At 55.6% G+C, this 15,461-nt stretch overlaps 1 protein-coding gene across 1 annotated transcript; it reads left to right on the forward strand.

Annotated features, from left to right (window-relative positions):
- The first annotated feature begins 940 nt into the window (after positions 1-940).
- Positions 941-7,667, forward strand: LOC144279331 (alpha-1B-glycoprotein-like). The gene is made up of 7 exons (XM_077840801.1): positions 941-1,127; positions 4,110-4,400; positions 5,736-5,861; positions 6,367-6,394; positions 6,658-6,707; positions 7,236-7,273; positions 7,527-7,667. The coding sequence occupies exons 1-7, from the start codon at positions 941-943 to the stop codon at positions 7,665-7,667; spliced, it is 861 nt and encodes a 286-aa protein (XP_077696927.1).
- The last annotated feature ends 7,794 nt before the right edge of the window (positions 7,668-15,461 follow it).

Below are 15,461 nucleotides of genomic sequence, written 5' to 3' on the forward strand. Positions count from 1 at the left end.
TGTGTGTAAGCGGGGGAACGGTCCCGCTATTGTGGGGAACTTTCCTGGCTTATACCCACCCCGGTGGGACTGGCTGGCGAAAGGATCTGAGTCCTCGCTCCCACTCCCTTTACCCAGCGGCCTGCCTGATCTCGAGGGCTCCCCTTCCTCCCTCCCGTGTGGCAGAGTCCTCATGACCCCGGCAAGGCTGGGCCCCAGATTCCCGGGGGGCTCGACCCCCCAACCTTGTTGTGGTCACTTCAGGAAGGGGCGAGGGTGTCCCCTCTCCCGGGTGCTCTCTCTGTGCTGGACGCTTCCCTGACCCCCTGATCATTACAGACAATTTATTACACAACAATCAATTTTTAAAAATAAGGAAAAAAATGGGGAAGGTGAAAGGAAAACCCGTCACCCCGCTCTGTGGCCCGGGGACGTCACAGCCAGCGTCTCTGGGGCTCCGGTGGCTTCAGCTCCGCTCCCAGGACAGGGCTGCTCTGTGGGCTGCTGCTTTGACTCTGCTCCCAGCACGGACCTCCTCCCCGGGCTGCTGTTCTGGCCCCTCTGGCTGGCCCGGCTCTGGGTGCTCCCAGCTCAGCTCGGGCCCCTGCTTTCCCCTAGAGACTGGACTGGCCTGTCAGCCACTTGGGAGCAGAGCTTTGGGCCCCCAGGGGCTGGGGTTGCTCCGTGTCTCATGCTGTTAGCCCAGGGCTCAGAGGAAACTCTGGGCACCTGTGGAAAGGCATCCAGGAGCCCGTCCCCAGGGCCACCGGGTCTGAACCCCAACAGAGGCCGCGTGGTGAGGACGGGCCCCAGGACTGGGTGACGGGGCCTGCGTCTCACGGCCTGTCTGCTTCCCCCTGCAGAGCCCAGCTACCCCAAACCCAGCATCTCCCTGAGCCCCAGCTGGGGGGTCTCCCTGGGAGGAGCCGTGGCCGTCTGGTGTTGGGGGCAGCACCGGGGCATGCAATTCGTGCTGAATAAAGAGGGACGCCGTTTCCAAACTGTGGCTTCGAAGGGGTTGGAGGCTGTGTTTCCCATCAGCAACGTGCGCTGGGAGGACCGGGGGAGCTACAGCTGTTCCTATCAGAACAGATTGGAGCCGTTCGCCGTGTCGTCCCCCAGCGACCCTGTGGATCTGGCGGTGAGAGGTGAGGGGCCCGGCTCGGCGTCCCCGTTCCCAGCCCCACCCCCAGTCCGACCCTCACGGGAGCTCGGTGCTAATGGGATGCTCAGAGCCAGGCTCTGCCCTGAGCCCTGACCCCGCAGTGAGTCGCTATTTAATCCCGTGATCCCCTCCCCACTGTTCTCCTGGCGCGGCCACAGACTCTGTGTTGATGGGAGCACATCGCGGTTTTCAAAAGTGTCCTTCTTTGTCGGGGGGCCTCAATCTTGGGGGATCTCAGACCGACCGCCCACAAACAGAGATGCCCACAGTTAGGGGAGACCTCTGCAAACACTGGCCTCAATAGCACTGGATCCCTTGTGTTGGGGGAGCATGTAGGGCTCCTGCCATGGTCAGGACCCCTTTGTGCCTGGCGCTGCATAAACATAGAGTGAAGAGACCGTCGCTGCCCCTGGGAGCTCATGAAGGAAAGTGAATCTGACTGTGACTCAGTTTCCCCCTGTAGAATGGGGATAAAGATACCTCGCTGCCTCCCGGGGGGCTGACTTCCTTCCTGTTTGGGGCTCAGGCCTAATAGTGCCAGGCTCCAGAGAGCAGCCTCTGAGTCGCCCTGTGCTCAGGGGGATGCAGTGAATAAGGCAGGGGCCACACACGGCGTATGAGGACCCCAAGAACTAGGCAGCCACGGCTCCATGTGTGTGGGACTGGGAGCCCAGGTCACAGGGCTGGGATTCTGGGTCAGGGGGACTCTGGAATCTGGGGGAGAATCTCTGCCAGGGCGCCCCTGGATCCGCCCATGCCAGGACCAGACGGGGAATCATCGAAGATTAGGGTTGGAAGAGACCTCAGGAGGTCATCTTGTCCAACCCCCTGCTCAAAACAGGACCAACGCCAACTAAATCATCCCAGCCAGGGCTTTGTCAAGCCGGGCTTTAAAAACCTTAACTGAGAGCAGCTTACAGAAGTGTTCCTGTCTTTAACACTCAGATGCCCAACTCCCAGTCGGGTCTAAACCCTAAATAAATTTGTTTTACTCTGTATAAAGCTTATACAGGGTAAACTCATAAATTGTTCGCCCTCTATAACACTGATCGAGAGATATGCACAGCTGTTTGCCCCCCCGTCCCCCAGGTATTAATACATACTCTGGGTTAATTAATAAGTAAAAAGTGATTTTATTAAATACAGAAAGTAGGATTTAAGTGGTTCCAAGTAATAACAGACAGAACAAAGTGAATTACCAAGCAAAATAAAATAAAACACGCATGTCTATGTCTAATCAAACTGAATACAGATAAAAACCTCACCAGTTCCAGTAAGCTTCCTTTTACAGACAAATTTCCTTCTAGTCTGGGTCCAGCTATCACTTACATCCCCTGAAGTTACGGTCCTTTGTTCCAGTTTCTTTCAGGTATCTTTGGGGGTGGAGAGGCTCTCTCTTTAGCCAGCTGAAGACAAAATGGAGGGGTCTCCCATGAGCTTAAATAGACTTTCTCTTGTGGGTGGAGACCCCCTCCTCTGTCCTATGCAAAGTCCAGCTACAAAATGGAGTTTTGGAGTCACCTGGGCAAGTCACATGTCCACGCAGGACTGAGTTTCTTAACAGGCACGCCACATTCCTGGGAAAGCCCAGATGTGGACTGGCGTCTCCAAGTTCATTGTTGGCTTAAGGGCTTCTTGATTGGGCACTTACTGAGAACAGTCCTTTCTCAGGAAGCTGACCAACTGCTTCACTAAAACCTACTCAGAATCAAACAAGTACGCAGTACAAGTACTCACGAAAGCTCATGCTCAAATAAATTGGTTAGTCTCTAAGGTGCCACAAGTACTCCTTTTCTTTTTGCGAATACAGACTAACACGGCTGTTACTCTGAAACCTGTCAAGTACGCAGCCAATACTCATAACTTCGAATTCGATAAGGACACATGCATACAAATAGGATGAATAGATTCAGTAGGTGATAACCTTGACAGAGATATGTTCGCTGTGGGAAGCGCACGGAGGGGCAGAGGATGCTCTGGAACTGCTCCCCATGAAGCCAGTCAGGACTCTGGGGCAGTCGCCTTCCTGTGAGCAGCCTGTCTTCAGGACACACGGCTCCACACAGCTTCCACCTTCCTGGGTCTGACCTCGGAGAATTCAGCATCCTCTGCCCCTCCATGCGCTTCCCACAGCGAGTCCACCCAGGCGGGGTCCTGGGGAAGCCAGAGGTTTCTGCACCCCAACTTCGCAGTCAGACGGGACTCTCAGCCAGCCAGTAAAACAGAGGTTTATTAGATGACAAGAACATGGTCTAAAACAGATCTTGTAGGTGCAGAGAACCAGACCCCTCAGCTGGGTCCTTTTTGGGGGCAGTGAGCCAGACAACCACGTCTGCCCTTCACTCCATGTCTCCAGCAAGTCCCAAACTCAAACTCTCTCCAGCCCCTCCTCCTCTGGGCTTTGTCCCTTTCGGGGCCAGGAGGGCACCTGATTCCTTTCTTCTCCAACCCTTTAGCTCTCACCTTGCAGGGGGGAAGGGCCCAGGCCATCAGGTGCCAGGAAACAGGGTGTCGGCCATTCTCTGTGTCCAGAGCCCTGCACACACCTGCCCTCTAGGGCTCTGCAACGATTATACACCCTTATCCCACCCCCTAGATACTTAAGAACTGCCTAGGGGAAACTGAGGCACCCCCACACAATTCAGAGGAAAGATTAAGAACAGTCCCACTTCGTCACACATATATACATTGACAAGTATATTTTCATAAAGCCTTATGGGGCCACCGTCACAATAGTGTTTCCTAATATCCAAACGACACCTCCCCCACTGCAACCTGAGACCATCGCTCCTTGTTCTGTCATCTGCCCCCACTGAGAACAGCCCAGCTCCATCCTGTTTGGAGCCCCCCTTCAGGGAGTTGAAGGCTGCTATCAAATCCCCCCTCACTCTTCTCTTCTGCAGCTGGAGGCCGGGGCTGGGTGGGTGCCCGGGTCTGGCTCTCACAGCCTGTCTCCTGTGCGCAGATACCAGCTTACCCAGACCCTCCATCTCTCTGAGCCCCACTGGGGTCACCGCCCCAGGGGCAAACGTCACCATCCGTTGTTGGGGGCAGCGGCAGGACGTGAGGTTCTTCCTGCACAAGGCTGGAGACCTGAACCCGCCGCGACACACGGACCCTGCTGGGGACGGGGCCGAGTTCCGCATCCCCACCGTGGGCCGGCAGCACGGAGGGAACTACAGCTGCAGCTACCGGCCCCGATCAGATCCCTTCGTCTCCTCGCAGCCCAGCCACCCCGTGCAGCTGGTGGTAGCAGGTGAGGGGCCCGGCTCCACGTCCCCGCTCCCAGCCGGACCCTCAGACGGTCGGCACCCAGATGGGATGCTCAGAGCCAGGCTCTGCCCAGAGCCATAGGTCTCCCGTGGACAGGGAGCGCGGACAGTGTCACTGGGGGTTCCCCAGGCAGGGGGGAGCAGCAGCAGCAGCTCCTGGAGGTTCACACTTGAGGGAGGGGGGATCCCTGCCCCCAGGGGGAGCTGCAGAGCAGGGGCCTTTCCCAGGGGATGCTCCCCCGGCTGCCCCCGCACTGGGGTTGCACAGAGGAATCAGTGCCCAGGGGCTGCCCAGCCAGCTCCGTCCCCAGCCACAAACCCCCCTCCCCGGGACTGACAGTAACGATCGATGCTGAGTCACGCGCAGAGTTGGATTAAGGTTTCCTGGGGCCCTGGGCCAGAACAAGGGGGAGTCTCTCCCCACCTTTTCACCTGCCCTCCCTCTCCTGTCCCACCTCCTTGGCCTGCAGCCCCACCCACAGCCCCACCCCTTTCTGCCCCTTCCCCAGTCCCGCCCCATTCCGTCCCCCCACTGCAGCCCCGCAACCCATTTAGTACTTTCTGCCCCCCCCCAAACTACGGCCCCAAGACCCGAGAACTCTGTCCCCCTACCCCGGCCCAGGGGTGCGGCGGGGAGTCAGAGTCCAGTGTGGGACAAGGGGAGAATCTCTTGAGTCACAGATTATGGGGCAGCTTCCCCCAGTGGTTGCCCAGGGGGAGGGATGGAGGCTGTTCTCAGGGGCAGAAACTCCCCCCCTCGCCAACGGATTTGGGAGGGGAGAGAAGCCTCCTGCTCAGACACGAACCCTCCCCGCTAACAGGGCAGTCGGAGGCCTCCTCTGGGGGCAGCTGGGCCCATCAGTGGCCATGGGGGTGGTTCCCTGGAGGTTCCTGTGAGGCTGCCAGGGTCAGCCATCATGGGAGGCGGGATACCAGGCTAGATGGGCCCGTTGGCCTGAGTCAGTGTAGCCATGAGGAAGGGGGTGAAATGCCTTAGAAATGACGGCTAGGCTGGATCAGACAGCTCCCCTAGTGCCGTGCTGGGGCAATGGGCCCAGCTCTGACCGATGGGGTGAACGCCCCCTACTGAGCCCCCCGCCCACTGCAGCCCAGTGCCCCCTAGCACTACAAATCCCCCAAATCTTGCTTGATCTGACCCCACTTGATACCCTAGGGCCCCCCCAACATCCTCCCCATAGAATTTTCTCCTGGCTGTGCCCTGCGGTGTCCCAGCCCCTTGGGTGTTGCCTGGGGTGGGAGGGGCCGGGGGGGAACAGACCAGCCCCTCCCAGCACTCACGGCCTGCTGCTGTTTCCCAGGCGAATCGGGATCTCTGGCACTACGGTGTCTGACCAGCCACATCATCGCCGGGGCGAGCGCGGCAGCCGCCGGCCTCCTCCTCCTCCTCCTGGTGGCCTTCCTCTGCTTCCGAAAAACCCGAGCCAGTAAGTGCCCCACCCAGCGAGGAAAGGGTTAAACCTGCCGCTAAGCAGGGTGGAATGGCATTACAGCTTGGATGCGGGACTGTGCCAGGAAAGCCAAGGAGTGGGGTGGGGGCTCAGCAGGGGGTTCTACTGCATGGGTTATCCCTGTACACACACACCTGTCCCACCCCAGAGGGACCGCATCTCAGCACAGGCTGAGGGGTCCCCATATAACCAGTCCCCTTGCCCCACCCCAGAGGTGGCCGCATCTCAGCACCGGGCGAGGGGTCCCTTTATAAAGAGCCACCGACACCGTGCCTCTCTGGTACATGGGGTGCCAGGGGAGCCGACCTATGGATCAGGTTTGTTATAGCGAGTCACTAAGGAGGGAGGATTAGGGACAGGAAAAGCCCCCCAAAGTTAATCTGCCCCGCTCCGGCCCATGCTACAGTGTTGTGCTGCCCCGTGTTGGGACCGGGGGATCCCGATCTGCTCATGGGGGATTCTGGTTTGTGTCCCTCTGCAGGAAAAGGAGCTGCACCGAGACCCAGCAGGTAGGAACCCGGCTCCTCCCTCTCCCAATCGACCTGCCGGGGTCACAGGGCTCCTGGGTTCTCTCCTTCGTCTGGGAGGGGAGTGGGGGGTCTAGTGGTTACAGCAGGGAGGTGTGGGTGTGTGTGTTGGGGGGGTGACCAGGAGTCCTGGGTTCTAGGGAACTGGGTTCAGTGTGAGGCAGGGTGGGGGGCTGTCTGGGTGTGTTGGGGAATCTCTCCACGGTGGGGGGATATGACATTTACAAGGGGATTTTCTCTTTTAGCACCAGCTCTATGGGGGCATTAAAGGCATCGGCTCAGCAAGACCCCGTCTGTGAGTAAAACACTCAAGGGGGTACCAGGGCGGGGCAGGACCCCAGGGAGGGACGGGGCTTGTGGGGGCTCCACCCATATGGGGCAGGGTCCGATTTACAGCTGCTGCTGGGCAGGACTAAGGAGGGGGTCCCAGAGGTAGCTGGTGTCAGCTGAGAGTGTTGGACTCCCAGGAGCTCCCTGGGGCCACCCTCCCTTCCCGCTCTAGTTCCCCCTCCACTCCTGGCTCCCAGCCCCCTGCTCTAACCACTAGCTAGACCCCACTCTCCTCCTGAGCCAGGGCGAGAACCGAGGCCTTCTGACTCCCAGCCCCCCACCCCTGCTGTAACCCCCTCGACATCTTTGTGACTCAGTTTTCCTCTCTGTAACACTGGGCTAATGACCCTGGCCCATGGTGTGGGGCAGGGAGGGGGTGGCTATGCCAGTCTCTGATCCCCCCGGGATGGATGTGGGGGGGGTTGGAGCTGGGTGTGGGGTCCTGCTCTGGGCCAGCCGGGGGTGCAGCTCAGCGAGTGTCTCTGTTCTGCAGGCACCTCTATCGACGAGGGAAAAGAGCCACAGACCCTGGTAAGTGTCCCCTGTTCCCCCATGGGGCCTGACCCCCCAACCTTGCCCCACATGGGCCCCAGCAGCCCCCTCACAGCCCCCCCCCCACAAATACAACTTTCCTGGCACACCTAGTGGCTTGGGGTGGGGGTCAGGCTGGTAGGAGAGTGGTGGGCTTGTGTGTGTGTGTGTGTACCCTGTGCTGTGTGTGTGTTGGGGTGTTGGTAGATTCACACACACACACCCCAGTGACTCTCTCCCCTCCCTGCCCCAGGAGCCCGACCCCAGTGCCCAGGGACTCACCTACGCCGAGCTGGACGTCCAGGTGCTGCAGGCCAAGCGGGGTGTCAAAGTCAGATTCAGGACTCACATAGTTTGTCAGACCACTCTGTTTATTAGCAAAGCGCTTTACTAATGCGCCCAGCTGTGAGCCCCTCTTTGAGGCTCAAGGTAACTTATTCATACAGCTAAGCCAAAGCCAATTTAACATAAGGGACAAAAGGAAGCAGAAACTGACAAATATACATACATCTCTTATTTGCATACTAACGTTTACCAATCTCCTAGCTCAGTAGGAGCTCTAAGTTAATTAGTTTGAGGACCCATTGTCTCACGCTCCTTAATGTTTCTCTTCCTGACAACTATATTTCAAAAAACCCTTGAAGTAGCATTTCTTTAATGAATTATAATTTCAGTATAATTCATTCTACTTTCACAGGGGGAAAGCTGCCCCTGAGTCTGCCCAGCCCAGCGTGTACGCCGCGATCAACATGCCCCGGGGGGCCCCGCAGTGAGAGCCCCCTGCAGCCATGGGGCACCTGGCCCCAGGGGGGGGACAGACTCCCCCCCCAGAGTGCCAGTCCCAGAGAACTCTGCTTCTAAGAAGCTTTAGGGGAGATGCTGCCCTCCTCCCGCTACTGCCCCCTCCCATCGAGCTGCTGGCCCCCTGCCCCGTCCAGACCCACATGTATGGCCGGTGTGGGGGGCTTAGCACCGGGAGGGGGAGAGGATGTGCCGAGGCTGTCTATGTTATTTTGCATCCTGTTAATCTCCAGCTTTGTAATAAACACAGAGCCACAAACCAGCCCCCCTGGGCCCCTGCTGTGAATGTGTGTAACACCTGGGCAAGATGGGGTGAGGTCTTCACTAACAAGGTGAGCTCCCAGACTGCTGCGCTGGGCATCACAACATGGGGAATAGATGGCCAGCCCTCTGTGGAGAAAGAGGTGGTTAGGGACTATTTAGAAAAGCTGGACGTGCACAAGTCCATGGGGCCGGACGAGTTGCATCCGAGAGTGCTAAAGGAACTGGCGGCTGTGATTGCAGAGCCATTGGCCATTATCTTTGAAAACTCGTGGAGAACGGGGGAGGTCCTGGATGACTGGAAGAAGGCTAATGTAGTGCCAATCTTTAAAAAAGGGGAGAAGGAGGATCCTGGGAACTACAGGCCAGTGAGCCTCACTTCAGTCCCCGGAAAAATCAAGGAGCAGGTCCTCAAAGAATCAATCCTGAAGCACTTGCATGAGAGGAAAGTGATCAGGAACAGTCAGCATGGATTCACCAAGGGAAGGTCATGCCTGACTAATCTAATCGCCTTCTATGATGAGATTACTGGTTCTGTGGATGAAGGGAAAGCAGTGGATGTATTGTATCTTGACTTTAGCAAAGCTTTTGACACGGTCTCCCACAGTATTCTTGTCAGCAAGTTAAGGAAGTACGGGCTGGATGAATGCACTATAAGGTGGGTAGAAAGCTGGCTAGATTGTCGGGCTCAACGGGTAATGATCAATGGCTCCATGTCTAGCTGGCAGCCGACATCAAGTGGAGTGCCCCAAGGGTCAGTCCTGGGGCCGGTTTTGTTCAATATCTTCATAAATGATCTGGAGGATGGTGTGGATTGCACTCTCAGCAAATTTGCGGATGATACTAAACTGGGAGGAGTGGTAGATACGCTGGAGGGCAGGGATAGGATACAGGGGGACCTAGACAAATTGAAGGATTGGGCCAAAAGAAATCTGATGAGGTTCAACAAGGATAAGTGCAGAGTCCTGCACTTAGGACGGAAGAACCCAATGCACAGCTACAGACTAGGGACCGAATGGCTAGGCAGCAGTTCTGCGGAAAAGGACCTAGGGGTGACAGTGGACGAGAAGCTGGATATGAGTCAGCAGTGTGCCCTTGTTTCCAAGAAGGCCAATGGGATTTTGGGATGTATAAGTAGGGGCATAGCGAGCAGATCGAGGGACGTGATCGTCCCCCTCTATTCGACATTGGTGAAGCCTCATCTGGAGTACTGTGTCCAGTTTTGGGCCCCACACTACAAGAAGGATGTGGATAAATTGGAAAGAGTCCAGCGAAGGGCAACAAAAATGATTAGGTTTCAGAGTAACAGCCGTGTTAGTCTGTATTCGCAAAAAGAAAAGGAGTCCTTGTGGCACCTTAGAGACTAACCAATTTATTTGAGCATGAGCTTAGGGGTCTGGAACACATGACTTATGAGGAGAGGCTGAGGGAACTGGGATTGTTTAGTCTGCAGAAGAGAAGAATGAGGGGGGATTTGATAGCTGCTTTCAACTACCTGAGAGGTGGTTCCAGAGAGGATGGTTCTAGACTATTTTCAGTGGTGGAAGAGGACAGAACAAGGAGTAATGGTCTCAAGTTGCAGTGGGGGAGGTTTGGGTTGGATATTAGGAAAAACTTTTTCACTAGGAGGGTGGTGAAACACTGGAATGCGTTGCCTAGGGAGGTGGTGGAATCTCCTTCCTTAGAAGTTTTTAAGGTCAGGCTTGACAAAGCCCTGGCTGGGATGATTTAATTGGGGATTGGACCTTCTTTTGAGCAGGGGGTTGGACTAGATGACCTCCTGAGGTCCCTTCCAACCCTGATATTCTATGATTCTATGAGGTGCGTGGGCTGGTTATACAGGGACCCCTCGTCGCAGAGGTGACCATGATGGAGTCCCAGAATTGCAAAAGAGCTCCAGCATGGACCGAACGGGAGGTACGGGATCTGATGGCTGTATGGGGAGAGGAATCCGTACTATCAGAACTCCGTTCCAGTTTTTGAAATGCCAAAACATTTGTCAAAATCTCCCAGGGCATGAAGGACAGAGGCCATAACAGGGACCCGAAGCAGTGCCGCGTGAAACTTAAGGAGCTGAGGCAAGCCTACCAGAAAACCAGAAAGGCAAATGGCCGCTCCGGGTCAGAGCCCCAAACGTGCCGTTTCTATGATGAGCTTCATGCCATTTTAGGGGGTTCAGCCACCACTATCCCAACCATGTGCTTTGACTCCGTCAATGGAGAGAGAGGCAACGCGGAAGCAGGTTTTGGGGATGGGGAAGATGATGATGATGAGGTTGTAGATAGCGCACAGCAAGAAAGCAGAGAAACCAGTTTTCCTGACAGCCAGGAACTGTTTCTCACCTTGGACCTGGAGCCAGTACCCCCCGAACTCACTCAAGGCTGCCTCCTGGACCTGCCAGGTGGAGAAGGGATCTCTGCTGCTTTGGCTGCTTTTCCAAACAGTTTATATGCCCTTAAGGGGGCATCCTATCCTCCTGATTGGGTACAAGTGGGGGCGTTTCTAATTGTGCCGTTCAAATTACACTCGCCATAGGGACCACTACAAACCCACCATTGGCTTGCTACATTGGAGATATTAACTGGACGACAAGTTACTACCAAACCTTTCTTTTGTGGTAAGATTATTTGTAAGAGTTTCCCTAAAAGGGGAGGAACCATTACACCCACACCGCTGGCCTCCCCTCTTGGTCTTTATACAATACCCATCAGCCCACTGTGTAATAACACAGGAGCTCTTTCCCACAGGACGCCCATCGTGATCAGATTGTTTTCGGGTAAAACATAACACTCCCTCAGTGAGTACTGCAACCGAATACTCCTGGTCCTGATAGGTGGCTTGCTGTAAAGAGGTCTTGTTCCAGAACGGCAAGTCCGTTCTTTCCTGCTCTTTGGTGGCGGCCAATTCTGCTAGGGTCAGGGTCAGCATGTCAAGGGGCATTCCCGTTTTGGGGGACAGTGGAGTTGGAGCCCATACCCAGCAATCAGTCTGGTTTGTTAAAGTGGCGACATGGTGCGCAAGCGAAACAAAGGAGTTATGCTCCCAAATGCACGGTTTGGAAATACCAATACAGAGAATAACAATGTTACCCAATTATTTATCACCAGAGTCTTCCCAACCCAGGGTCTCCAGTACCTGGGTGGGCCCATTTTAGCATTAAGGTGCCCGCTATTTGTGTCTTTTAAACAGTAGCTTTAGCCCGAGATCGTCACTAGATGAGGAGTCAGCAGGTTGGACGGTCCACTGTTCTGCTGACGAGGGGGCGGGTACTGCCTTCAGACGAGAGGGATGGATCCAGTTCTTGTGTCCCTCGATCTTTGCCGCTGTATGGGAGATCAGCAGGACGGTATAGGGTCCTTTCCACTTTTCCTGGAGAGGCTTGTCTTTCCAGGTACGAACAAACACAGAGTCACGGGGCTGTAAGGAGTGGACGGGAGAGTCCAAGGGGAGAGGCTGGGGATCCTTGGTATACCTGTGAAGAGACAAGAGAACAGCAGACAGGGAACTCATATACTGTGACAAAAAACCATTACCCAGCTCCCATTCATAGGCCATGCCCTTCCAAACATAATTTCAAAGGGACTAAGCCCTAATCTACCCTTAGGGAGAAGGTGGATACGAAGTAGGACAAGGGGCAAAGCATCAGGCCATCGCAGTGAGGCTTCTTGGCACACTTTTGAGAGATGCCGTTTAAGGGTCTGGGGAGGAGAGACAGCTAATTGACAAACTCGGTCTCCGGGAAAAGGAGGGATGGCTCCATTCCCCAGAAGGGAAGGTCCTCTTACCAAAGGGCCTAATCCCGCCAGTGCTGCAGAAACTACATGAAACCACTCATGCTGGCAGGGAAGCACTTATCCAGCTAATGGGAAAATACTTTATCACCTCCGGACTCCGACCCCTGGCTGCCCAGGTACAAGCGGGCTGCTTAGTCTGCCAAAAGAATAACCCCCGACCGGGACATCCTGTGCCACCAGCTGCCCTAGAACCCACTCCGGGCCCCGGACAAGTGTGGCAAATAGACTTTACTGAGTTTCCCCGGACCCAAGGGTTCAAATATCTCCTTGTTATCGTGGATCGGTTCAGCGGACGGCCAGAAGCCTTCCCATGCCGTAACTGCACTGCCAGAACAGTGGCCCTCAAGTTTGTTAAGGAGATCGTTCCTCGCTTTGGACTCCCCCTGTGGATGGAATCTGACAACGGGACACATTTCACGTCAAAAATCATTCAAAGCATCTCATATGCCTTACAGATCCCCTGGAAACTCCATACACCCTGAAGACTGCAAGCCAGTGGGGTAGTGGAGCGCACCAATCAGACTCTTAAATGGCAACCCTGCTGTTGTTTTGCCTCTCGGCACTGGGTGCCAGCAAGAACGTGGAACTATTGTCTGCCGTTTCCCTGACGGAGGGAGGGGCGAGTGACGACATGGCTTACAGGGTTGGCTTACAGGGAATTAAAATCAACAAAGGGGGTGGCTTTACATCAAGGAGAAACAAAAACAACTGTCACACAGAATGGCCCCCTCAAGAATTGAACTCAAAACCCTGGATTTAGCAGGCCAATGCTCAACACACTAAGCTATCCCTCCCCCTGCTATTCCAGGCAGGACTGAATCTCCATTAAACTTTTCCAGGTGCCCCTGACAGAGCTCACTGAAAAGATCGTCGGCCGTTGATTTCACGGAGGGAGCGGGGAGCAAAAGAATACAAAACAAATCTGGTCTATTTCTTGTTTTGATCCACTCCATCTATCTTTTACATCTTTGGCTGGCAGAAGACGGTGCAATAGAACTGCTAGCCATCCTCATCTCCTGGCTGGTCGGCAGAAGACGGTGCAATAGGACTGCTAGCCATCCTCATCTCCTGGCTGCTCGTCAGAAGACGGTGCAATAGGGCTGCCGGCAGGACTGAAGAGAATGACCTACTCGAGTCACTCCTATTTCAGTCCCTGCGGCCATGTCTGCCCAGGAGCTCCTGACCGACCTTACCGAGGCGGCCAAGAGCTCCTAGAACATGAGGACGATGGTTATCAGGCCTATGCACCGTCTGCTGCCACAAGGCAATGAGCTGCAGCTGTGTGGCAATGCAGTCCCGCATCTGCCAGCACTCAGGAGACGTAGGGTGACAGTGAGCTGAGCAGGCTCCATGCTTGCCATGGTATGGTGTCTGCACAGGTAACTCAGGAAAAAAGGCGCGAAACGATTGTCTGCCGTTTCTTTCACGGAGGGAGGGAGGGAAGGGGGGGCCTGACGACATGTGCCCAGAACCACCCGCGACAATGTTTTTTGCCCCATCAGGCACTGGGATCTTGTCACGGAGTGTGGGGGAGTCCAGGCCCTGCACCCCTCTTCCTGGGATTCACTGAGACTCTCAGCCAGCCAGTAAAACAGAAGGCTTATTGGACAACAGGAACACAGTCCAAAACAGAGCTTGTGGGTACACCCAGGACCCCTCAGTCAAGTCCTTCTGGGGGAGCAGGGAGCTTAGACCCCAGCCCTGGGGTTCCCTGCGTTCCTCCACCCAGCCCCAAACTGAAACTAAACCCCCCCCAGCAGGTTCCCTCCTGCAGCCTCCGTCCACATTCCTGGCTCTGGTGACAGGCTCTCAGGTCTCCCATCCCCAGGGCACATTCCCAGGTCAACACTCCCCGCTCCCTGCTGCGTCACATCCTCACAGATCTCAACCCAGAATTCCAGTGGGCGGCGGAGACTGCGGGAACTGTGGGATGGCTTCCCACAGTGCAACGCTCCGGAAGTCGACGTGAGCCTTGGTACTGTGGAAGCGCTCCGCCCAGTTAATGCACTTAGAGCATTTTGTGTGGGGACACACACACTCGACTATATAAAAATGATTTCCAAAATCCAACTTCTATAAATTCGACCTAATTTCATAGTGTAGACATACCCTTAGCCAGCCAGTAAAACAGAGGTTTATTAGACAACAGAAACATGGTCCAAAACAGAGCTTGTACGTGCAGAGAAACGGACCCCTCAGCCGGGTCCATTTTGGGGGGCAGTGAGCCAGACAACCACGTCTGCACTTCACTCCATGTCCCCAGCCAGCCCCAAACGCAAACTCTCTCCAGCCCCTCCTCCTCTGGGTTTTGTCCCTTTCCCGGGCCAGGAGGGCACCTGATTCCTTTGTTCTCCAATCCTTTATCTCTCACCTTGCACGGGGGAAGGGCCCAGGCCATCAGTTGCCAGGAAACAGGGTGTCGGCCATTTATGTACACTGGTGTCAGCCATTTATGTACACAGAGTGTCGGCCATTTATGTACCTTTGCTCTGCAACAATTACACCCCCTTATCCCAGCACCTAGAGACTGAAGAAATGCATAGGGGAAACTGAGGCATCCCTATAGTATTCAGAGGAAACATTAAGAACAGTCCCATTTCATCACAGAGACATAGGGCAGAGGGCAGAAAGAGGGGGACAGGGACATGAGGGGACATAGGATGGTGGGACATGTATGGGGGAGGGGATATAGGCCAGGGGGCTGAGGATCCCAATGCATGAATGTTGGGGGTGGGGAGTGAAAGCTAAACAAGCTGGGGAGCCAGAGCTTGGGCATCTGCCGCGGGTGTGGGGGGAGTTTCTCTTGAGCTCTGTCCCCGTGATCTTGCCCTCTCCCCTTTGTGGGGGGGCTGGTTGGCTCCCCCCACCCCCCGTGGCCCTTTTGCAGCATCCTGAGGTGAGCTCTGCCCTGGGCCCTGAGATGCGCAGACCCACTGCCCCGGGTGTGGGATCGGGAAGGGACTCGGGGCCTTTCAGCTCTAGGGGGCTGGCTCGAATCTGTGTCCTTTTCTCTTAGCACTAGACCCCACCCCCCAACCAGAGCCAGGATTGAACCCAGAAGTCCTGGCTCCCAGCCACCCCCACCCCCCAATCACTAGACCCCATTCCCCTCCCAGAGCCTGGGTATATAACAGGGTAGGTGCCAGGCATCAGGTTTACACAGAATTTCACTGGCAGTAGAAGAAACAGGAAGCGAGCGCCGGCTCTGGCCAGACTTCCCCTTTCCTGGATTTATCCACTGCTCCTTTATCAACTCAGGATCTACATTTACCCCTCCCTCCCCTGCTCACGGGGACCAGAAACCTCAACTCCCACCCCCCTCAAACCCCCCT

Source organism: Eretmochelys imbricata, chromosome 23, assembly GCF_965152235.1.
Source record: "Eretmochelys imbricata isolate rEreImb1 chromosome 23, rEreImb1.hap1, whole genome shotgun sequence".
NCBI lineage: Eukaryota > Metazoa > Chordata > Testudines > Cheloniidae > Eretmochelys > Eretmochelys imbricata.